Genomic DNA, 24294 nt, shown 5'->3' with positions numbered 1-24294 from the left:
AGGCAGAGGATATGACAGAGACTGCAGAGGCAGAGGATATGACAGAGACTGCAGAGGCAGAGGATATGACAGAGACTGCAGAGGCAGAGGATATGACAGAGACTGCAGAGGCAGAGGATATGACAGAGACTGCAGAGGCAGAGGATATGACAGAGACTGCAGAGGCAGAGGATATGACAGAGACTGCAGAGGCAGAGGATATGACAGAGACTGCAGAGGCAGAGGATATGACAGAGACTGCAGAGGCAGAGGATATGACAGAGACTGCAGAGGCAGAGGATATGACAGAGACTGCAGAGGCAGAGGATATGACAGAGACTGCAGAGGCAGAGGATATGACAGAGACTGCAGAGGCAGAGGATATGACAGAGACTGCAGAGGCAGAGGATATGACAGAGACTGCAGAGGCAGAGGATATGTGTCGGTTTATCCCTGTTCTCTCCTCTCTGCACAGACCATACAAACGCTCCTCACCGCGTGGTCCCAGCGCGCACGACCCACGTGGAGTTCCAGGTCTCCGGTAGCCTCTGGAACTGCCAATCTGCGGTCAACAAGGCAGAGTTCATCTCAGCCCATGCCTCCCTCCAGTCCCTCAACTTCTTGGCCCTGACGGAAACATGGATCACCACAGACAACACTGCTACTCCTACTGCTCTCTCTTCGTCCGCCCACGTGTTCTCGCACACCCCGAGAGCGTCTGGTCAGCGGGGTGGTGGCACCGGGATCCTCATCTCTCCCAAGTGGTCATTCTCTCTTTCTCCCCTTACCCATCTGTCTATCGCCTCCTTTGAATTCCATGCTGTCACAGTTACTAGCCCTTTCAAGCTTAACATCCTTATCATTTATCGCCCTCCAGGTTCCCTCGGAGAGTTCATCAATGAGCTTGATGCCTTGATAAGCTCCTTTCCTGAGGACGGCTCACCTCTCACAGTTCTGGGCGACTTTAACCTCCCCACGTCTACCTTTGACTCTTTCCTCTCTGCCTCCTTCTTTCCACTCCTCTCCTCTTTTGACCTCACCCTCTCACCTTCCCCCTACTCACAAGGCAGGCAATACGCTCGACCTCATCTTTACTAGATGCTGTTCTTCCACTAACCTCATTGCAACTCCCCTCCAAGTCTCCGACCACTGCCTTGTATCCTTTTCCTCTCGCTCTCATCCAACACCTCCCACACTGCCCCTACTCGGATGGTATCGCGCCGTCCCAACCTTCGCTCTCTCTCCCCCGCTACTCTCTCCTCTTCCATCCTATCATCTCTTCCCTCCGCTCAAACCTTCTCCCACCTATCTCCTGATTCTGCCTCCTCAACCCTCCTCTCCTCCCTCTCTGCATCCCTTGACTCTCTATGTCCCCTATCCTCCAGGCCGGCTCGGTCCTCCCCTCCCGCTCCGTGGCTCGATGACTCATTGCGAGCTCACAGAACAGGGCTCCGGGCAGCCTGAGCGGAAATGGAGGAAAACTCGCCTCCCTGCGGACCTGGCATCCTTTCACTCCCTCCTCTCTACATTTTCCTCCTCTGTCTCTGCTGCTAAAGCCACTTTCTACCACGCTAAATTCCAAGCTTCTGCTTCCAACCCTAGGAAGCTCTTTGCCACCTTCTCCTCCCTCCTGAATCCTCCGCCCCTCCCCCCCTCCTCCCTCTCTGCAGATGACTTCGTCAACCATTTTGAAAAGAAGGTCGACGACATCCGATCCTCGTTTGCTAAGTCAAACGACACCGCTGGTTCTGCTCACACTGCCCTACCCTGTGCTCTGACCTCTTTCTCCCTCTCTCTCCAGATGAAATCTCGCGTCTTGTGACGGCCGGCCGCCCAACAACCTGCCCGCTCGACCCTATCCCCTCCTCTCTTCTCCAGACCATTTCCGGAGACCTTCTCCCTTACCTCACCTCGCTCATCAACTCATCCCTGACCGTTGGCTACGTCCCTTCCGTCTTCAAGAGAGCGAGAGTTGCACCCCTTCTGAAAAAACCTACACTCGATCCCTCCGATGTCAACAATTACAGACCAGTATCCCTTCTTTCTTTTCTCTCCAAAACTCTTGAACGTGCCGTCCTTGGCCAGCTCTCCCGCTATCTCTCTCTGAATGACCTTCTTGATCCAAATCAGTCAGGTTTCAAGACTAGTCACTCAACTGAGACTGCTCTCCTCTGTATCACGGAGGCGCTCCGCACTGCTAAAGCTAACTCTCTCTCCTCTGCTCTCATCCTTCTAGATCTATCGGCTGCCTTCGATACTGTGAACCATCAGATCCTCCTCTCCACCCTCTCCGAGTTGGGCATCTCCGGCGCGGCCCACGCTTGGATTGCGTCCTACCTGACAGGTCGCTCCTACCAGGTGGCGTGGCGAGAATCTGTCTCCTCACCACGCGCTCTCACCACTGGTGTCCCCAGGGCTCTGTTCTTGGCCCTCTCCTATTCTCGCTATACACCAAGTCACTTGGCTCTGTCATAACCTCACATGGTCTCTCTTATCATTGCTATGCAGACGACACACAATTAATCTTCTCCTTTCCTCCTTCTGATGACCAGGTGGCGAATCGCATCTCTGCATGTCTGGCAGACATATCAGTGTGGATGACGGATCACCACCTCAAGCTGAACCTCGGCAAGACGGAGCTGCTCTTCCTCCCGGGGAAGGACTGCCCGTTCCATGATCTCGCCATCACGGTTGACAACTCCATTGTGTCCTCCTCCCAGAGCGCCAAGAACCTTGGCGTGATCCTGGACAACACCCTGTCGTTCTCAACTAACATCAAGGCGGTGGCCCGTTCCTGTAGGTTCATGCTCTACAACATCCGCAGAGTACGACCCTGCCTCACACAGGAAGCGGCGCAGGTCCTAATCCAGGCACTTGTCATCTCCCGTCTGGATTACTGCAACTCGCTGTTGGCTGGGCTCCCTGCCTGTGCCATTAAACCCCTTCAACTCATCCAGAACGCCGCAGCCCGTCTGGTGTTCAACCTTCCCAAGTTCTCTCACGTCACCCCGCTCCTCCGTTCTCTCCACTGGCTTCCAGTTGAAGCTCGCATCCGCTACAAGACCATGGTGCTTGCCTACGGAGCTGTGAGGGGAACGGCACCTCAGTACCTCCAGGCTCTGATCAGGCCCTACACCCAAACAAGGGCACTGCGTTCATCCACCTCTGGCCTGCTCGCCTCCCTACCACTGAGGAAGTACAGCTCCCGCTCAGCCCAGTCAAAACTGTTCGCTGCCCTGGCCCCCCAATGGTGGAACAAACTCCCTCACGACGCCAGGACAGCGGAGTCAATCACCACCTTCCGGAGACACCTGAAACCCCACCTCTTTAAGGAATACCTAGGATAGGTTAAGTAATCCCTCTCACCCCACCCCCCCTAAGTTTTAGATGCACTATTGTAAGTGACTGTCCCACTGGATGTCATAAGGTGATTGCACCAATTTGTAAGTCGCTCTGGATAAGAGCGTCTGCTAAATGACTTAAATGTAAATGTAATATGACAGAGACTGCAGAGGCAGAGGATATGACAGAGACTGCAGAGGCAGAGGATATGACAGAGACTGCAGAGGCAGAGGATATGACAGAGGGGGTCTGAGACAGAGGATATGACAGAGACTGCAGAGGCAGAGGATATGACAGAGGGGGTCTGAGACAGAGGATATGACAGAGACTGCAGAGGCAGAGGATATGACAGAGGGGGTCTGAGACAGAGGATATGACAGAGGGGGTCTGAGACAGAGGATATGACAGAGGGGGTCTGAGACAGAGGATATGACAGAGGGGGTCTGAGACAGAGGATATGACAGAGGGGGTCTGAGACAGAGGATATGACAGAGTGGCTCTGGGACAGAGGATATGACAGAGGGGGTCTGAGACAGAGGGGGTCAGAGCCAGAGGGGGACAGAGGATATGACAGAGGGGGTCTGGCTAAAAATACTTCAATCAGTTCTAGGACACATTGCCCTCTGTGATTGCGAGGTCTGGGGTCCATCAACCAATAATTCACCAAATTGGACAAATACTTAAGAATCTGCATGCAGAATTCATCAAAAATATATTTGGTGTATAACACAAAACACCAAGCAGAGCAGAATTAGGCCTATAGTGAGCAACATCCAGAAAAAAACATTCCAACACAAAGCCCTGACCTACAGAGATGAACCTATAGAAGAGTCCCGTCAGCCAGCTGGTTCTGGGGCTCTGTTCACAAACACAGACACCACAGAGCCTCAGGACAGAAACACATTTAGACCAAACCAAATGATGATGAAACAAAAAGATAACTTTTGACACAGTGGAAAGAATCAACCAAAAAAAACAGAGCAAACTAGAATGCTATTTGGCCCTAAAAACAGAGTACAGTGGCAGAATACCTGACCACTGTGACTGAGCCAAAATGAAGGAAAGCTTTGACTATGTACAGTTTTGAGAATGACAAATATTAATTTCCACACAGTTTGCTGCTTCAGTGTCTTTAGATATTTTTGTCAGATGTTACTATGGAATACTGAAGTATAATTACAAGCATTTCATAAGTGTCAAAGGCTTTTATTGACAATTACATGAAGTTGATGCAAAGAGTCAATATTTGCAGTTGACCCTTCTTTTTCAAGGTCTCTGCAATCCGCTCTGGCATGCTGTCAATTAACTTCTGGGCCACATCCTGACTGATGACAGCCTATTTTTGCATAATCAATGCGTAGAGTTTGTCAGAATTTGTGGGTTTTGTTTGTCCACCCGCCTCTTGAGGATTGACCACAAGTTCTCAGTGGGATTAAGGTCTGGGGAGTTTCCTGGCCATGGACCCAAAATATCGATGTTTTGTTCCCCGAGCCACTTAGTTATCACTTTTGCCTTATGGCAAGGTGCTCCATCATGCTGGAAAAGGCTTTGTTCATCACCAAACTGTTCCTGGATGGTTGGGAGAAGTTGCTCTCTGAGGATGTGTTGGTACCATTCTTTATTCATGGCTGTGTTCTTAGGCAACATTGTGAGTGAGCCTACTCCCTTGGCTGAGAAGCCTACACATGAATGGTCTCAGGATGCTTTACTGTTGGCATGACACAGGACTGATGGTAGTGCTCACCTTGTCTTCTCCGGACAAGCTTTTTCCAAATGCCCCAAACAATCAGAAAGGGGATTCAGAGGAAATGACATTACCCCAGGCATCAACAGTCCAATCCCTGTACCTTTAGCAGAATATCTGTCTGTCCCTGATGTTTTTCCTGGAGAGAAGTGGCTTCTTTGCTGCCCTTATTGACAACAGGCCATCCTCAAAGTCTTCACCTCACTGTGTGCAGATGCAACTCACACCTGCCTGCTGCCATTCCCGAGCAAGCTCTGTAGTGGTGGTGCCCCGATCCCGCAGCTTTAGGAGACCGTCCTGGCGCTTGCTGGACTTTCTTGGTCACCTTGAAGCCTTCTTCACAACAATTGAACCACTCTCCTTGATGTTCTTGATGATCCGATAAATGCTTTATTTAGGTACAATCTTACGGGCAGCAATATTCTTGCCTGTGAAGCCCTTTTTGTGCAAAGCAATGATGACGGCACGTGGTTCCTTGCAGGTAACCATGGTTGACAGAGGAAGAACAATGATTCCAAGCACCACCCTCTTTTATTCAAACTCAAATCAGCATGACCGTGATCTCCAGTCTTGTCCTCGTCAACACTCACACCTGTTTTAACGAGAGCATCACTGACATGTCAGCTGGTCCTTTTGTAGCAGGGCTGAAATGCAGTGGAAATATTTTTTGGGGATTCAGTTCATTTGCATGGCAAAGAGGGACTTCATCTGATCACTCATAACATTCTGGAGTATATGCAAATTGCAATCATACAAACTGAGGCAGCAGACTGAAAATTAATATTTGTGTCATTCTCAACGACTGTACATACTCGGTGAGCATAGCCTTGCTATTGAGAGAGGCTGCCGAGGCCTGTCTAATCGCGAATGACAGATCTGACTGTGTGCCCAGTGCCTACAAAATTAGGTGGTAACCGAGCTGCACTTCCTAACCTCCTGCCAAACATATGACCATATTAGAGATACAGATCACACAGACCTACATTTACATTTACATTTAAGTCATTTAGCAGACGCTCTTATCCAGAGCGACTTACAAAGAACTTAAAAACAAATCAAACATTGATAAACTCCCATTTGGAAATACCACAGTGTGCAGTCACAGCAGCAAGATGTGGCCCGTTGCCATGAGAAAAGGGCAACCATGTATCTGTTTGTCTTCCCTACTATTCGTACTACAACTATTTGAGTGGTAATGAGCGAGAGAGCGAGGGAGCGAGGGTTAGCGAGGGAAAGAGGGTTAGCGAGGGAAAGAGGGTTAGCGAGGGAAAGAGGGTTAGCGAGGGAAAGAGGGTTAGCGAGGGAAAGAGGGTTAGCGAGGGAGCAAGGGTTAGCGAGGGTTAGCGAGGGAGCAAGGTTAGCGAGGGAGCGAAGGTTAGCGAGGGAGCGAAGGTTAGCAAGGGAGCGAAGGTTAGCGAAGGAGTGAAGGCTAGCGAAGGAGTGAAGGCTAGCGAAGGCTAGCGAGGGTTAGCGAGGGAGAGAAGGATCGCGAGAGAAAGATAACGAGAGAGAGAGAGAGCTAACTAGAATGCACCTTGGGTAATAACGAGGGATAGCGAGAGAGCGAGCGAGGGAGGGATAGCGAGAGAGCGAGCAAGGGATAGCAAGCGAGCGAAGGAAAACGGGCGAGCGTGCGAGAGAAAGATAACGAGAGAGCGAGCTAACTAGAATGCACCTTGGGTAATAAGACCAGCTGTGTGTGTGTGTGCAGAGCAGACTTCAAACACAGTCGTCACACACCCTCCCAAGTAGCAGTTCCAGTTAGCCCTCTCTTTTCACTCTCTTGCGTTAACTAGGAGGGGTGTGTGACGACTGCATTTGAAGTGTGCTCTGCACACACACACACAGCTGGTCTTATTACCCAAGGTGCATTGTGAAGCCAGTATGTTTATTTTGGCTGGACTTGAGGTCACAGTTTAATACATCACCAAGAAAGCAAACAATCTCTACCCATCTTCCCCTCATGTCATACTTCACCTGCAGCGAAAACACACACACACACACACACTTATCTCGTGCCGTGTCAAAAGTGATGTGTTTTGGCATGGTGGTCGGCCACTGTGTAAATGAAAGCATTCCCCTGGTCACTGAAGGATGATCAAACACCTACCAGAATGGGGGCAGCTGCTGCCATACAGTCAATGGGCCACAGCCCAAGACTACCACAGACATTACAAGGAGTAATGACAGCCCTGGCACGCAGATAGAGAGTAGGAGAGAGAGAGAGAGAGAGAGAGAGAGGAGAGAGAGGAGAGAGAACGAGAGGATAACAAAGGGAAGAAAGGAGAGAGAGCTACAGACAAAGGGAGAGAAAGAGGGAGAAAGACTAAGAAAATAATCACCCCCTCCCACACACACGTCTCCATCTTAAGTAACCTGATTCAACCTGCACAGAAGCACGTTAGTCTTAGATCCGCATGGTGAATTTATTTTTTTGCGCTAGATTAGGGTTGTAGTGAAAACCTAGGGGAGGGTTTGTTCTCCAGGAACAGGGTTAGAGTGAAAACCTATTGAAGGGTTTGTTCCCCAGGAACAGGGTTGGAGTGAAAACCTAGGGGAGGGTTTGTTCTCCAGGAACAGGGTTGGAGTGAAAACCTAGGGGAGGGGGGTTCTCCAGGAACAGGGTTAGAGTGAAAACCTAGGGGAGGGTTTGTTCTCCAGGAACAGGGTTAGAGTGAAAACCTAGGGGAGGGTTTGTTCTCCATGAACAGGGTTGAAGTGAAAACCTATTGAAGGGTTTTTTCCCCAGGAACAGGGTTGTAGATTCCTGGTTTAACTGAGAACACATTCTCCATTACAGTAAAGACCTAGAGAAGAGGGCGTTGGTGATGAAGGGTTTAGGGAAACAGAAGCATGAGACCAAAACACATACATCCCCAACAAGCCGGGTACACATCCCCAGCTGGCAGGGTACACATCCCCAGCTGGCAGGGTACACATCCCCAGCTGGCAGGGTACACATCCCCAGCTGGCAGGGTACACATCCCCAGCTGGCAGGGTACACATCCCCAGCTGGCAGGGTACACATCCCCAGCTGGCAGGGTACACATCCCCAGCTGGCAGGGTACGCATCCCCAGCTGGCAGGGTACGCATCCCCAGCTGGCAGGGTACACATCCCCAGCTGGCAGGGTACACATCCCCAGCTGGCAGGGTACACATCCCCAGCTGGCAGGGTACACATCCCCAGCTGGCAGGGTACACATCCCCAGCTGGCAGGGTACACATCCCCAGCTGGCAGGGTACACATCCCCAGCTGGCAGGGTACACATCCCCAGCTGGCAGGGTACACATATGTACCCGGCTAGTTGGGGATGTGTACCCTGCTAGTTGAGGATGTGTACCCTGCTAGTTGGGGTACACACCAACCATACACATCCCCAACTAGGTGCACTGACTGTGTTCCAACAAGAGAGGGTGGTGAGGATGTTGGTGTGAAGGTTTTAGGGAAAGGGTCACTCACCTGCGCTGCCAGATTTGAAAGCAGAGATGCTTGGATAGAGGGAGGGCTTCACTGCTAAAACACACATCAGACAGTTACACATCAGTCAAAGTCATAGGAATTCCCTTATGGACAAAGATTTGTAGCCAACCCACACAAACAAGGTGTCACTGACTACAAAGCAGGCATGCTGCTACTGGTATAAAACCACTACTGTGTGTGTTTGTGATATATATATTTGTGCATCCTTGTGTATGTGTATCTGTGTGTGTATCTGTGTGTGTGTGTGTTACCCTCCGTCCTGTAAGTGCTAGCAGGTCTCTGTGTGGCGGGAGCTCGGGGTCTAGCTGGAGGACCACTGGCCTGAACGACACACCCAGAAACAGAGGAATGGAAGGAGAGAGAAGAGAAGCATGAGACCAACCACACACATCCCCAACTAGCCAGGCACGCGTCCCCAACCAGCCGGGCACGCGTCCCCAACCAGCCGGGCACGCGTCCCCAACCAGCCGGGCACGCGTCCCCAACCAGCCGGGTACACATTAAGGGCTAGATGTCCTCAGACCAACATGGTGCTGTGGATTAGCGCGTGGTACACATTAAGGGGTAGACAGTGTCCTGGGGGTAAGGAGTGTTCTTTAGGAGTAGATTTACATTAGACAGGGAGGAATAGTATTCTATAACATACGGGTTTGATGGTCTGCTGTATAAAGACAGTAATATTCTATAACATACGGGTTTGAAGGTCTGCTGTATAAAGACAGTAGTATTCTATAACATACGGGTTTGAAGGTCTGCCATATAAAGACAGTAGTATTCTATAACATACGGGTTTGAAGGTCTGCTGTATAAAGACAGTAGTATTCTATAATACACAACAATGCAGTAATCTCATAGATCCAGTAGAGTGTCCATCAGTACATTTATCAGTATAAAACTACTGCCGTGATAACCTTCCTGACCGTTTCTTACCGACTGATGATGGCCTCTTTCTTGAGGAAGGTTTTACTATGACTGGGAGATGTGGTTGCCTTGCCTACCTGCTATGTCAAGATGTGATGCAAATACAGGGTTCAGTCAGTGGTATCCAGAACCATATATATTATACTGTATATTACCAGGGGAGGCTGCTGAGAGGAGGGCGGCTCATAAATGTCTGGAAGAGAGCGAACCTGTCCTCCCCAATTAAGGTGCCAACAGCCTCCTGTGATATATACACGAAACACACAAAAGTATGAAGACACCCCTTCAATTGAGCAGATGTAGCTGTTTCAACCAAACCCGTTGCTGACAGGTGTATAAAGTGGAGCACATAGCCATGCAACCTCCATAGACAAACATTAGCAGTAGAATGTCCCGTACTGAAGAGCTCAGTGACTTTCAACGTGGCACCGTCATAGGATGCCCTGTTTCCAACAAGTCCGTTCGTCCAAATTTCTGCTGTTATTGTGAAGTAAAAATGTCTAGGAGCAACAACGGCTCAGGCACGAAATGGTAGGCCACACAAGCTCACAGAACAGGACCACCGAGTGCTGAAGCTCATGAAAATCATCTGTCCTTGGTTGCAACACTCACTACCAAGTTCCAAACTGCCTCTGGAAACAACTTCAGCACAAGAACTGTTCATTAGGAAGCTTCACAAAATGGGTTTCCATGGCTGAACAGCCGCACACAAGCCTCAGATCACCATGCGCAATGCCAAGCGTCGGCTGGAGTGGTGTAAAGCTCGCCGCCATTGGACTCTGAAGGAGTGGAAAGGGTTCTCTGGAGTGATGAATCACGCTTCACCACCTGGCAGTCCGGCAGACGAATCTGGGTTTGGTGGATACCAAGGAGAACACTACCTGCACCATAGTGCCAACTGTAAAGTCTGGTGGAGGAAGAATAATTGTCTGGGGCTGTTTTTCATGGTTCAGGCCTCTTAGTTTCATTGAAGATAAAATCTTAACGCTACAGCATACAATGACATTCTAGAAGATTCTGTGCTTCCAACTTCGTGGCAACAGTTTGAGGAAGGCCCTTTACTGTTTCAGCATGACAACGCCCATGTGCTCAAATCGAGGTCAATACAGAAAGGGTTTGTCGAGATCGGTGTGGAAGAACTTGACTGGCCTGCACAGATCCCTGACCTCAACCCCATCAAACACCTTTGGGATGATATGGAACGCCAACTGTGAGCCAGAAGGCCTAATCGCCCAACATCATTGCCCGACCTCACTAATGCTAGTGGCTGAACGAAAGCAAGTCCCCACAGCGATGTTCCAACATCTAGTGGAAAGCCTTCCCAGAAGAGTGGAGGCTGTTATAGCATCAAAGGGGGAAACCAACTCCATATTAATTCCCATGATTTTGTAATGAAATGTTTGCCGAGCAGCTGTCCACATACCTTTGGACATGTAGTGTATTTTAATAATATAGTACCTTCTGTGCTAGGTGTTTGGCTGTCCACTCAGTAGTGTATTTTAATAATATAGTAACTTCTGTGCTAGGTGTTTGGCTGTCCACTCAGTAGTATATTTTAATAATATAGTACCTTCTGTGCTAGGTGTTTGGCTGTCCACTCAGTAGTGTATTTTAATAATATAGTAACTTCTGTGCTAGGTGTTTGGCTGTCCACTCAGTAGTATATTTTAATAATATAGTACCTTCTGTGCTAGGTGTTTGGCTGTCCACTCAGTAGTATATTTTAATAATATAGTACCTTCTGTGCTAGGTGTTTGGCTGTCCACTCAGTAGTATATTTTAATAATATAGTACCTTCTGTGCTAGGTGTTTGGCTGTCCACTCAGTAGTATATTTTAATAATATAGTACCTTCTGTGCTAGGTGCTTGGCTGTCCACTCAGTAGTGTATTTATCTGTGTAGCTCTCCAGGACACAGTACAGGTCATCAGCTTCTGGGGGAGGTTCTACATCTCCATTCAATATGGCCGACGCACGGATGTCCTGGGAGTAGAACCTAACACACACACACATTAATACAACACACACACACACATTAATACAACACACACACACACACATTAATACAACACACACATTAATACAACACACACGGTGTGTAACGTACTTGCGGTTGGTGTCTTTGCGTTCTATGAGGCAGGATCCCTCCAGAGAGACTCCAGCAAACAGGCCTCTGGACTTACAGTAGGTAAACACTGCTGCTGTGCTACGTAGCGCTACATCAGCCTCCACGTTCCTACACACACACACACACACACACACACACACACACACACACACACACACACACACACACACACACACACACACACACACACACACACACACACACACACACACACACACACACACACACACACACACACACACACACACACACACGAGAGATAGAGGAAGTGTTGAGTATGGCACATTGATCAGAATCCCACTACTGAGCGATGAGTATTGAAGGAGACCATTAAAAAAACTTCTCTAACATCAGAAAGTATCATATTACGGGACCACGTCTCAGGCAGTCATTGTAAATAACAATTTGTTCTTAACAGACTTGCCTAGTTGACTAAAAAAGGTGCAATTAAAATGTAAGAGACCCAGACATGTCTGTGTGTGCAAGGGAGGTCCCATGTTGTAAATGTCACCTGAACAAAGAAAAGGCACTCCCATCTGACATTAACCTCTCATTGTTTTATTGTTGCTATATTTAAAAAAACAGACACACCACCACCATCACCCCATCTCCTTGTTTGATGATAACTGTATGCTTATTTTAATTACCCAACCTGGTGTGTCATTCTAAATAAAGACTGAGAGGGAGTCTGCTTCGGGCAGCATTCCACATCTACTCATCAACAACGATTAACCTGTGACAACAAGAGCAACCCCTCACACGCACGCACACACACACACACACGCCTCCACCCTATAAAACATCAAACACTTCTACAGCTCTCACTTCTTCTGTCAACACACAGCAAGTACTAACCCAACTCAAAACACATGTCACAAAACCATTTCCCCTCCACAATCCCTGCTCAGACATTCAAGTGTCCACAAAGCGTCCAGTTTAAATAAGGGGGAGCCCCTAACCCACCGCCTCGGGGAGCCCCTAACCCACCGCCTCGGGGAGCCCCTAACCCACCGCCTCGGGGAGCCCCTAACCCAGCCCCTAACCCACCGCCTCGGGGAGCCCCTAACCCACCGCCTCGGGGAGCCCCTAACCCACCGCCTCGGGGAGCCCCTAACCCACAGCCTCGGGGCTAGAACACATAATAATAAATAATAATAATAATCAAGAGGGATGAGCCATGGTTGGACCCTGACTGGTTTTGGCCAACCATGAACCAAGATGAGTGTGTGTGTGTTTGTTTACCTCCCCATCGGTCCTACCGCCACAGTACAGTTGCCCCCCAGAGTGAGGTTCCCTCCTTTAGAGAAAGAATCCACCGCCCTGCGCTGCATCAGAATCACCACCAGGTCTGATACCTAGACACACAAAGACAGTAGTGTTTCGGTCCGGACTGGGAGAAGGGGAGAGACTGGGAGAAGGGGAGAGACTGGGCAGACTGGGAGAAGGGGAGAGACTGGGCAGACTGGGAGAAGGGGAGAGACTGGGCAGACTGGGAGAAGGAGAGAGGGCGGGCAGACTGGGAGAAGGGGAGAGAGCAGCTTTTATTTCTTTCATCACATTCCCAGTGGGTCAGAAGTTAAAAAAAAGTTAAAAAAGTCAGGTTTGTAGGCCTCCTTGCACGCACACGCTTTTTCAGTTCTGCCCACAAATGTTCTATAGGATCGAGGTCAGGGCTTTGTGATGGCCACTCCAATACCTTGACTTGTCCTTAAGCCATTTTGCCACAGCTTTGGAAGTGTGCTTGGGGGGTCATTGTCCATTTGGAAGACCCATTTGCGACCAAGCTTTAACTTCCTGACTGATATCTTGAGATGTTGCTTCAATATATTCACAATTTTCCTCCCTCATGATAACATCTATTTTGTGAACCATTTTGTGAACTAAGTGCACCAGTCCCTCCTGCAGCAAAGCACTCCCACATCATGATGCTGCCACCCCCGTGCTTCACGGTTGGGATGGTGTTCTTCGGCTTGCAAGCCTCCCCTTTTTCTTCCAAACATAACAATGGCCAAACAGTTCTATTTTTGTTTCAGACCAGAAGACATTTCTCCAAAAAGTACAATCTTTGTCCCCATGTGCAGTTGCAAAACGTAGTCTGTCTTTTTTTATGGTGGTTTTGGAGCAGTGGCTTCTTCCTTGCTGAGCGGCCTTACAGGTTATGTCGATATAGGACTTGTTTTACTGTGGATATAGATACTTTTGTACCCGTTTCCTCCAGCATCTTCACAAGGTCCTTTGCTGTTGTTCTGGGATTGATTTGTACTTTTCGCACCAAAGTACTTTCATCTCTAGGAGACAGAACACGTCGCCTTCCTGAGTGGTATAACAGCTGCGTGGTCCCATGGTGTTTATACTTGTATACTATTGTTTGTACAGATGAACATGGTACCTTCAGGCTTTTGGAAATTGCTCCCAAGGATGAAGCAAATTTTTTTGGGAGGTCTTGGCTTATTTCTTTTGATTTCCCCAGGATGTCAAGCAAAGAGGCACTGAGTTTGAAGGTAGGCCTTGAAATACATCCACAGGTACACCTCCAATTGACTCAAATGATGTCAATTAGGCTGTCAGAAGCGTCTAAAGCCATGACATAATTTTCTGGAATATTCCAAGCTGTTTAAATGCAGTCAACTTAGTGTATATAAACTTCTAACCCACTGGAATTGTGATACAGTGAATTATAAGGGAAATAACCTGCCTGTAAACAATTGTTGGAAAAAATGACTCATGTACAAAAATGTCCTTAACAGACTTGCCGAAACTATAGTTTGTTAACAAGACATTTGTGGAGTGGTTGAAAAACTAATTTTAATGACTCCAACCTAAGTGTATGTAAACTTCCGACTTCAACTGTAAATGGCATGTTATGGGAGGGTCAAGATAACAGCAAATCACTTCCTCATCCTTGTTTGTGTAGTATTTTGTTCATTAATTTAGTTTGATGGGGGCCCTGAAAAATACAAACAAAAACACCCAAATAAGTCATTTTAGACGCCGCAAAGCCCCTTCTGTTTATTGGAGCTTTTTATTCATACTACACAACCAGGAAGTGATTTGCCATTTGGATGAACAAGAGAAATCGTAAAATGGTGAATTGACCCTTCTATAACATGACATTTACATCAAAAATAGACATTTAGTCCTTTAATACATGTTACCTCTGTTCACATGAATACCCTTCAGACAGCCGAGGACAGAGAACAATACTGCTTTGATTCACCTGTGTGTGTGTGTGTGTGTGTGTGTGTGTGTGTGTGTGTGTGTGTGTGTGTGTGTGTGTGTGTGTGTGTGTGTGTGTGTGTGTGTGTGTGTGAGAGAGTGAGAGCGAGACTGGCAGCTACCTGGCAGCAACCAGATAACAATCAAAAGCTACAAAACACGAAACAGAAACATAGTGAGTCACCTGATGGACAGAAAAGGCAAGCCTCTACATCACTCTACTTCCTACACATATATACTGAGTGTACAAAACATTAGGAACACCTTCCTCATATTGAGATGCCCCCTTTTTTTACCTTCAGAACAGCCTCAACTCATTGGGACATGAACTCGACAAGGTGTCAAAAGAGTTCCACGGGGATGCTGGTCCATGTTGACTCCAATGATACCAATGCGAAAACATGGTTTCGAAAATATGTTGTAAATGCATTAAAAATAAAACAGAAAACCCATATTTACATAATTTTTCAGACCCTTTGCTATGAGACTCTGGGTTGAGCTCACTGACAGAGCTCCAGAGTTCCTGTGGAAATGGGGAACCTTCCAGAAGGACAATCATCTCCTCAACTCCACAGTTTGTGCAAGTTGGCTGGATCTTCTTTGGGTGGTGGACCATTCTTGATATACACAGGAAACTGTTTTGAGCGTGAAGGGTCTGGATGGAACACGGCGTCTGGCGTCAGCCACGATAAGGGTCTGGATGGAACACGGCGTCTGGAGTCAGCCACGATAAGGGTCTGGATGGAACACGGCGTCTGGAGTCGGACACGATAAGGGTCTGGATGGAACACGGCGTCTGGAGTCGGACACGATAAGGGTCTGGATGGAACACGGCGTCTGGCGTAGGACACTATAAGGGTCTGGATGGAACACTGCGTCTGGCGTAGGACACTATAAGGGTCTGGATGGAACACGGCGTCTGGAGTCGGACACGATAAGGGTCTGGATGGAACACTGCGTCTGGCGTAGGACACGATAAGGGTCTGGATGGAACACGGCGTCTGGCGTAGGACACGATAAGGGTCTGGATGGAACACTGCGTCTGGCGTAGGACACGATAAGGGTCTGGATGGAACACGGCGTCTGGAGTCGGACACTATGGGGCTGGATGGAACACGGCGTCTGGCGTAGGACACTATAAGGGTCGGGATGGAACACGGCGTCTGGCGTAGGACACTATAAGGGTCGGGATGGAACACGGCGTCTGGCGTCTGGATTTTTTAAAATATTTTTTTTATAGGCCGAATTGTCAAACCAAATGTCTGGATGAACTTATTTACCAGTAGTCACACCTCTTAATAGAGCTTATTGAATTACTCCTCTGTTTTCTATTGTGTGACACTGTGCACATGTTCTTTTAACCCAAGAGGAGAAGCCAGGGAAAATGTTAGGCTGGATCCCTCGTGTCTGGTGGTCAACCTACCTCAACTCCAATCTCAAAGCCACCGCCCAGACCAGCTATACCAATGGCAGAGGGAGCAGACCAACCTAGTGAGAGGGAGGATGTAATGAACTTATGTCCTGGCGATGACCACATAGTGTGTATGTGGTGGTGGACTTACGTCCGTCAGCCAGTCTAGCGATGACTATACCGCTGCCGCCTCGAGCTGTGATCATGAAGCCTGCCTTGATCACTGTGATGATGGCCAGGCCCTGACATTTGGCTAATATATTGGCTGGAGGGAGAAAAAAAAAGCACAAATGATTAGCAGGTCCTGCTATGACACAATTACCTGTCATTACTGTCACCTGACAAAACCCAGATGACGTCACAGTAAAAACAGGTTTTTATTATGTCACCTTTATTTAACCAGGTCGGCCAGTTGAGAACAAGTTCTGGGGCGGCAGCGTAGCCTAGTGGTTAGAGCGTTGGACTAGTAACCGGAAGGTTGCGAGTTCAAAACCCCGAGCTGACAAGGTACAAATCTGTCGTTCTGCCCCTGAATAGGCAGTTAACCCACTGTTCCTAGGCCGTCATTGAAAATAAGAATATGTTCTTAACTGACTTGCCTGGTTAAATAAAAGGTTAAATTAAAATTTAACACAGCGACCTGGCCAAGATAAAGCAAAGCAGTGTGACAAAAAAAAACAACATTAACTGTACGTTTGTTTAACTAACACAATAGAAAGATCTATGTAGGGTGTGTGCAAATGTAGAAGAGTAGGGAGGTAAGGCAATAAATAGGTCACAGAAGAGAAATAATTACAACACTGGAATGATAGATTTGCAGATGATGTGCAAGTAGAGATACTGGGGTGCAAGAGAGCAAGTGGGTAAGTAATAATATTGATGAGGTAGTCGGGTGTGCCATTTACAGATTGGCTGTGTACAGGTACAGTGATCGGAAAGCTGCTCTGACAGCTGATGCTTAAAGTTAGAGAGAGATAAGACTCCAGCCTCAGTGATTTATGCAGTTAGTTCCAGTCATTAGCAGCAGAGAACTGGAAGGAATGGCGGCCCAAAGGAAGAACTGGCTTTGGGGATGACCAGTGAGATATACCTGCTGGAGCACGTGCTACGGGTTGGTGTTGCTATGGTGACCAGTGAGCTGAGATAAGGCGGGAGTTTACCTAGCAAAGACTTATAGAGGACCTGGAGCCAGTGGGTTTGGCGAAGAAACATGTAGCGAGGGCCAGAAAACGAGAGCATACAGGTCGTAGTGATTGGTAGTATACGGGGCTTTGGTGACAAAACGGATGGCACTGTGATAGACTGCATCCAGTTTGCTGAGTAGAGTGTTGGAGGCTATTTTGTAAATTACATCGCCGAAGTCAAGGATCGGTAGGATAGTCAGTTTTACGAGGGTATGTTTGGCAGCATGAGTGAACGAGGCTTTGTTGTGAAATAGGAAGCCGATTCTAGATGTAATTTTGGATTGGAGATGCTTAATGTGAGTCTGAAAAGAGATTTTACAGTCTAACCAGACACCAAGGTATTTGTAGTTGTCCACATATTCTAAGTCAGAACCGGCTAGAGTAGTGATGCTAGTCGGGCGGGATGGTGCAGGCAGCAATCGATTGAAGAGCATGGACTTAATTTTACAAGCATTTAAAAGCAGTTGGAGGCCACGGAAGGAGTGTTGGATGGCGTTGAAGCTCGTTTGTAAGGGCTGTATACAGAATGGTGTCGTCTGTGTAGAGGTGGATCAGCGAATCACCAGCAGCAAGAGCGATGTCATTGATGTATACAGAGCAAATTCGTCCCGAGAATTGAACCCTGTGGCACCCCCAAGACGACTTCCAGACGACTCTGAGAAGTAGTTGGTGAACCAGGCGAGGCAGTAATTTGAGAAACCAAGGCTGTTGAGTCTACCTGACAAAACCCTGATGACATCACCGTAAAGCCATGCTGAGAACGAGAGAAATGATTAGGTATGAGTCAGAGATGAGAGTAAGGGCAGGATGAAAACGAGCAGGAACACATACACCCACCCCGCACACATTCACACACCTGGGATGAGTTTGTCAGGCCCAGTGCGGTTGGAGATCTCAGTAAACTCTCTGAGGATCTTGGCAGCTTTCTTCGCCTCGGACTTCATGTTGGACGGGATTGGGTTATTCACTGTCAACACACACACACATCAGACTTCATGTTGGACAGGGTTATTCATTGATTTCTAAAAACCCAAACCCTGGTCTGCTTCGCAAGCGTTCGTGGAAGTCTGGCGATGTTGCACCTCTGGGGTTAGAAACTCTGTACAACAACTAGAACCTCGGGATGAGTAGATGAAGAGCTGCATGAGCAACAGCTAAATGGGGATCCTAACAAAATACTCTAAAAACAGCCAGATCACCTTAGCTGATGTTTGCAACAGTTGCCAGTGTTTCAGAAAGTGGAGTCAGAGCAACTGAACCAAACCAGATTTCTCCAGTATTACCAATAGAATTACAGCATGGAGGAAAATCAACCAAAACAGGACCGACGTGATGCCTTTCACGACACCGGAGCTACATACCGATATGATGATGTCACCTTAATACCTTACACAATAGAGAGATACACATACGATAGGAGGCTATATGAGGACACGGTTCAGACAACAGAACGGTTCTTGAACTCAGTGACTGTTCTAGCTTGTTCCGTAGACCTAGGGAGGGCTGCATTCCATTATTATTATTATCTTTTAAACTGGCCCCTTCTGCTCTCCAGCCTACTTCACAGGTCTGCTATGATTGAACAGGTGAAAGCGGTATGGTAGAAGCTATATTAAACTGTGCAGTCATCTCAGATCCATGAAGGGGAGTGGATGACGACACACACAGAGACAGAGAGAGGACACCTTTTTGGTTTTGCACCAGCCACCTATAATTGGGATGTTCTTGGGATGTTCCTGGAGAGAGACCCTGCTGTAGGTTCATACTCCAATCCTGCTCCTGGAGAGTAACCATACTGTAGGTTTAGACTCCAACCCTGTTCCTGGAGAGTTACCCTGCTGTAGGTTCATACTCCAACCCTGTTCCTGGAGAGTTACCCTGCTGTAGGTTTAGACTCCAACCCTGGTCCTGGAGAGTAACCATACTGTAGGTTTATATTCCAACCCTGCTCCTGGAGAGTTATCCTGCTGTAGGTTTAGAATCCAACCCTGTTCCTGGAGAGTTATCCTGCTGTAGGTTTCTATTCCAACCCTGCACCTGGAGAGTTATCCTGCTGTAGGTTTCTACTCCAACCCTGCACCTGGAGAGAGACCCTCCTGTAGGTTTATATTCCAACCCTGCTCCTGGAGAGTTACCCTGCTGTAGGTTGTTTCACTCCAAGCCTAATCTAGTGCACTGGATTCAAATAATTAGCTGGTTGATAAGCTGAATAAGGTGGGTTACAACTGTAATTAGAGAAATAAAAAAAAAACAGGAGAGGCTGTCGAGGAAACGAGGTGTAAGAGCCCTGATCTAACCTGTCCAGGGTTATATTAGGTGTAATCTGGGAGCCACTCCCTGGCCTGGTGCAGACAAGATCAGAATGATTTCATATTGCTCTGAATCACCACATTAGCATGCTGCTCAATCACCCAATTCAATAGAAGGGGTGTGTGTGTGTGAGAATGTTCGCTTTAATGCAGTATCTCCGGTTTGCTAATACTGGTCATACCTGCCGTGTAGACAGACACATTCCGGCCTAATGACAAACTGCTAATAAATATCAACACTTAACACGCCCTATCCCCTCAAATAAAGTGGACACTTCTGATGACATCTGGCGTGTTTACACTTCCAGGATCGAGGGGCGTTAAGACCCTGGTGAGAACGACGTGCACGCGGATGAGCTTCCCGGAGACGGTTTTTGACTGGTTGTGTGCAAACCCACAGTTTCATCAGCTCTATGCCTGTGGACTTCCTGGACAGAATATACAGGTAACTGGTAAATACAACATGGTCCACCACAAGCCAGAACAGCTTCTATGCACCGTGGCAAAGATTATACAAAGGATGCACCGTTGAGAAATGTTTTGGCCGATACCTTCCTTTCCAAAACAAACAGATACCTATATAAACCAGACTTTTAAAAACGTACTAGTTCAATTAAATAGTTTACACACACACAGTGGTCTAACGCACCGCTTCTCAGTGCACGAGGCATCATTACAGTCCCTGGTTCGATTCCAGACTGTATCACATCCGGCCGTGATTGGGAGTCCCATAGGGCGGAGCACAAATTGGCCGTCATTGTAAATAAGAATGTTCAACTGACTTGCCTAGTTAAATAAAGGTTACACCTCAAAAAGTTATTGTTGGCATTTACATATGTCCCCATTACCAGTAAAACAGTCAAAACCTATTTCTTTCACTTATTTGCTGTGCTGTTTTCATTGTTCAGTTAAATTCTCAACCAGGATTTCATTATGTCAAGCAGTGAAGTTTCAGCTGTCTGTCCGTGGCCTCTCTTCCTCAGTGTGGACTGTGTCCATTTCCATCTCGAACAATGTTTGCATACAGGAGCTAGATGGCTGTTTTTATGACCAGCAACTGTAGGTGCGTGAGACAACTTTACCAGCATCATAGCATACGTATCGATGAATCATTGTGACATGAGATACGGGTGTAATCAATGTGTAACAACCATGTAAAAAATGTATGAATGAAATTGTGACGTGCAGTCATATTCAGGTCCTGATTGGTCAACAAGCTTATTTGACTCGTCAAATAGTGTTAATAATCCGAATGTTTGATTTGTTCGATAAAGTTAATCATTTATGTCCATATACCTCCTTTTGTAAGGGCGTTTGGTAAACAAATTCAAAAAGAGTGTGCTAGTCCAGTGGAAAGGTCGGACGAAAAGTCCTAAAAGTTATATTACTGGTCGTAGAAACATATCAAACAAAGGAGAGAATCAATCTTTAGTATGTTTTTAACATAAATCTTCAATAATGTCCCAACCGGAGCATTCCATTGTCTGTAGAAATTCAATGGAACGTGAGGTAACTTTCACATGACCGCGCGTCACAAGCTCTTGGCTGCAGACAGACCTCCGACTCATTCAGCCCCCCTTCACAGTAGAAGCCTGAAACAAACTTTCTAAAGACTGTTGACATCTAGTGGAAGCCTTAGGAAGTGCAACATGACCCGAATCCCACTATCTTCAATAGGGGCTGAGTTATAAAACTACAAACCTCAGATTTCCCACTTCCTGTTTGGATTTTTTCTCAGGCCATATGAGTTGTTATACTCACAGACATCATTCAAACAGTTTTAGAAACTACAGATTGTTTTCTATCCAATACTACTAATACCATGCATATATGAGCATCTGGGACTGAGTAGCTGGCAGTTTAATCTGGGCACGCTTTTCATCCAAAAGTGAAAATGCTACCCCCTATCCCAATGAAGTTAAATGAAATTCACAGAAGCGCTTGATGCAATTTCAATGAGGCTCTCTTGTTCAGATATCAGTACATGCACTGGAGGCTGGGCATGAAAGGGATAACGAATCCAGTTATTTGTGTCATTTCAGGAAAGTACCTGCATAATTGTGCAGCCAACTCACACAGGTGCTTCGCTATATCACAGCCGACATCGTCCATAAGCTGGAGTTCATTTAAACTTTTTAATCATAGCCTCAAATTTGTCCCGCACATTGAATATACACTGCTCAAAAAAATAAAGAGAACACTTAAACACCACAATGTAACTCCAAGTCAATCACAGTTCTGTGAAATCAAACTGTCCACTTAAGAAGCAACACTGATTGACAATACATTTCACATGTTGTTGTGCAAATGGAATAGACAACAGGTGGAAATTATAGGCAATTAGCAAGACACCCCCAATAAAGGAGTGGTTCTGCAGGTGGTGACCACAGACCACTTCTCAGTTCCTATGCTTCCTGGCTGATGTTTGGTCACTTTTGAATGCTGGCGGTGCTTTCACTCTAGTGGTAGCATGAGACGGAGTCTACAACCCACACAAGTGGCTCAGGTAGTGCAGCTCATCCAGGATGGCACATCAATGCGAGCTGTGGCAAGAAGGTTTGCCGTGTCTGTCAGCGTAGTGTCCAGAGCATGGAGGCGCTACCAGGATACAGGCCAGTACATCAGGAGACGTTGCCCTCCTACGGCCTCCTCCACAACCCAGCAGCAGGACCGCTACCTCCGCCTTTGTGCAAGGAGGAGCAGGAGGAGCACTGCCAGAGCCCTGCAAAATGACCTCCAGCAGGCAACAAATGTGCATGTATCTGCTCAAACGGTCAGAAACAGACTCCGTGAGGGGGGTATGAGGGCCCGGCGTCCACAGGTGGGGGTTGTGCTTACAACCCAACACCGTACAGGACGTTTTTCATTTGCCAGAGAACACCAAGACTGGCCAATTCGCCACTGGCGCCCTGTGCTCTTCACAGATGAAGGCAGGTTCACACTGAGCACATGTGACAGACGTGACAGCCTGGAGACGCCGTGGAGAACGTTCTGCTGCCTGCAACATCCTCCAGCATGACCAGTTTGGGGTGGCATTTCTTTGGGGGGCCGCACAGCCCTCCATGTGCTCGCCAGAGGTAGCCTGACTGCCATTAGGTACCGAGAGGAGATCCTCAGACCCCTTGTGAGACCATATGCTGGTGCGGTTGGCCCTCGGTTCCTCCTAAAGCAAGACAATGCTAGACCTCATGTGGCTGGAGTGTCAGCAGTTCCTGCAAGAGAAAGGCATTGATGCTATGGACTGGCCCGCCCGTTCCCCAGACCTGAATCCAATTGAGCACATCTGGGACATCATATCTCGCTCCACCCACCAACGCCACGTTGCACCACAGACTGTCCAGGAGTTGGCGGATGCTTTAGTCCAGGTCTGGGAGGAGATCCCTCAGGAGACCATCCGCCACCTCATCAGGAGCATGCCCAGGCGTTGTAGGGAGGTCATACAGGCATGTGGAGGCCACACACACACACACACTACTGAGCCTCATTTGGACTTGTTTTAAGGACATTACATCAAAGTTAGATCAGCCTGTAGTGTGGTTTTCCACATTAATTTAGAGTGTGACTCCAAATCCAGACCTCCATGGGTTGATACATTTGATTTCCATTGATAATTTGTGTGTGATTTTGTTGTCAGCACATTCAACTATGTAAAAAAAAGTATTTAATAAGAATATTTCATTCATTCAGATCTAGGATGTGTTATTTTAGTGTTCCCTTTATTTTTTTGAGCAGTGTAGTTAAGAGTCCCTGTAATCCTAGATTCAGATCATTCAGGCGAGAAAAAAACATCACCCCTATTTTCCAGTCATGTGAGAAACTAGTCATCATGCAAATCGGTCAGATCAGTGAAAATTATGGTCAGTTTAAGAAAACTTTAAGCTCCTCTCTCAATAAAAAAACAACGTGGACGATATTAGCTAAGATCGCCAACATTGGTATAGGCCCAATGTCTAGTTTAACGACAATGTGAAAAACAGATGTCAAAGCTGACGTGCATACCTAATGACGCCACGTAAAATGTTGCGCTACACGTGCAACACAGCATTCCTAACCTAGCCCACAATGTCTGCTGTGTGGATTGAGTAGTAAACAAGTCGAGCAGTCATTTGAATGAGCAAGAACATTTGAGTAAGACAAACTCAAAGGCAAAATCCATTAAACGTCAAGATAATAGAATTCACTGCCCTTGACAATCTCTGTCGTGGATGATGTTGGCTTTCGCGACTGCACGAGCACCAGTACACAATGACATTACCAGATGTTGCCCTACCGGAGTTACGCAGTAATAACATACTATGGAACGCCGTTTGGGTCTTTGCGTGTCAACAAAAAAAGATACACATCAAATAACACTGACAATAACACTATTTGACTAGTTAAATAAGCTTTACATTTGACACATCAAATAACAGTTCTATTACAGAATAGTGTGTGTTCTTAATGTGCACATGCAAGCCAAGAACCACCACAACTAATACCAGTAGCACTGTCAAAGTCGTAAAAAAAAAAGTCTGCAAACAAGCAAACACCGGCCACAAACGATGCGTTTACAATACCACGTTGGTAATAAAGCATCATT

At 47.3% G+C, this 24294-nt stretch overlaps 1 protein-coding gene across 5 annotated transcripts in view; it reads right to left on the bottom strand.

The window, feature by feature from the left end:
• Positions 1-24294, bottom strand: part of sh3yl1 (SH3 and SYLF domain containing 1) — a 43419-nt gene that overhangs the window by 2345 nt on the left and 16780 nt on the right. For 2 of the 5 annotated variants that reach the window (XM_046309316.1, XM_046309318.1), the window contains exons 2-9: positions 18263-18373; positions 16374-16487; positions 16235-16299; positions 12838-12950; positions 11575-11703; positions 11319-11463; positions 8799-8868; positions 8527-8577 (exon numbers count right to left, since the gene is read on the bottom strand). In XM_046309316.1, the coding sequence (XP_046165272.1) occupies positions 8527-8577; positions 8799-8868; positions 11319-11463; positions 11575-11703; positions 12838-12950; positions 16235-16299; positions 16374-16487; positions 18263-18373 (798 nt within the window). Of the gene's footprint in view, positions 1-7175; positions 7359-8526; positions 8581-8798; positions 8869-11318; positions 11464-11574; positions 11704-12837; positions 12951-16234; positions 16300-16373; positions 16488-18262; positions 18374-24294 lie in introns of those variants that run through there. The other 3 variants (XM_046309315.1, XM_046309317.1, XM_046309319.1) reach the window with 2 other exon arrangements.

This window comes from Oncorhynchus gorbuscha, linkage group LG17, assembly GCF_021184085.1.
Source record: "Oncorhynchus gorbuscha isolate QuinsamMale2020 ecotype Even-year linkage group LG17, OgorEven_v1.0, whole genome shotgun sequence".
NCBI classification, from domain to species: domain Eukaryota; kingdom Metazoa; phylum Chordata; class Actinopteri; order Salmoniformes; family Salmonidae; genus Oncorhynchus; species Oncorhynchus gorbuscha.
This window is presented reverse-complemented; position numbering and strand designations above follow the sequence as displayed.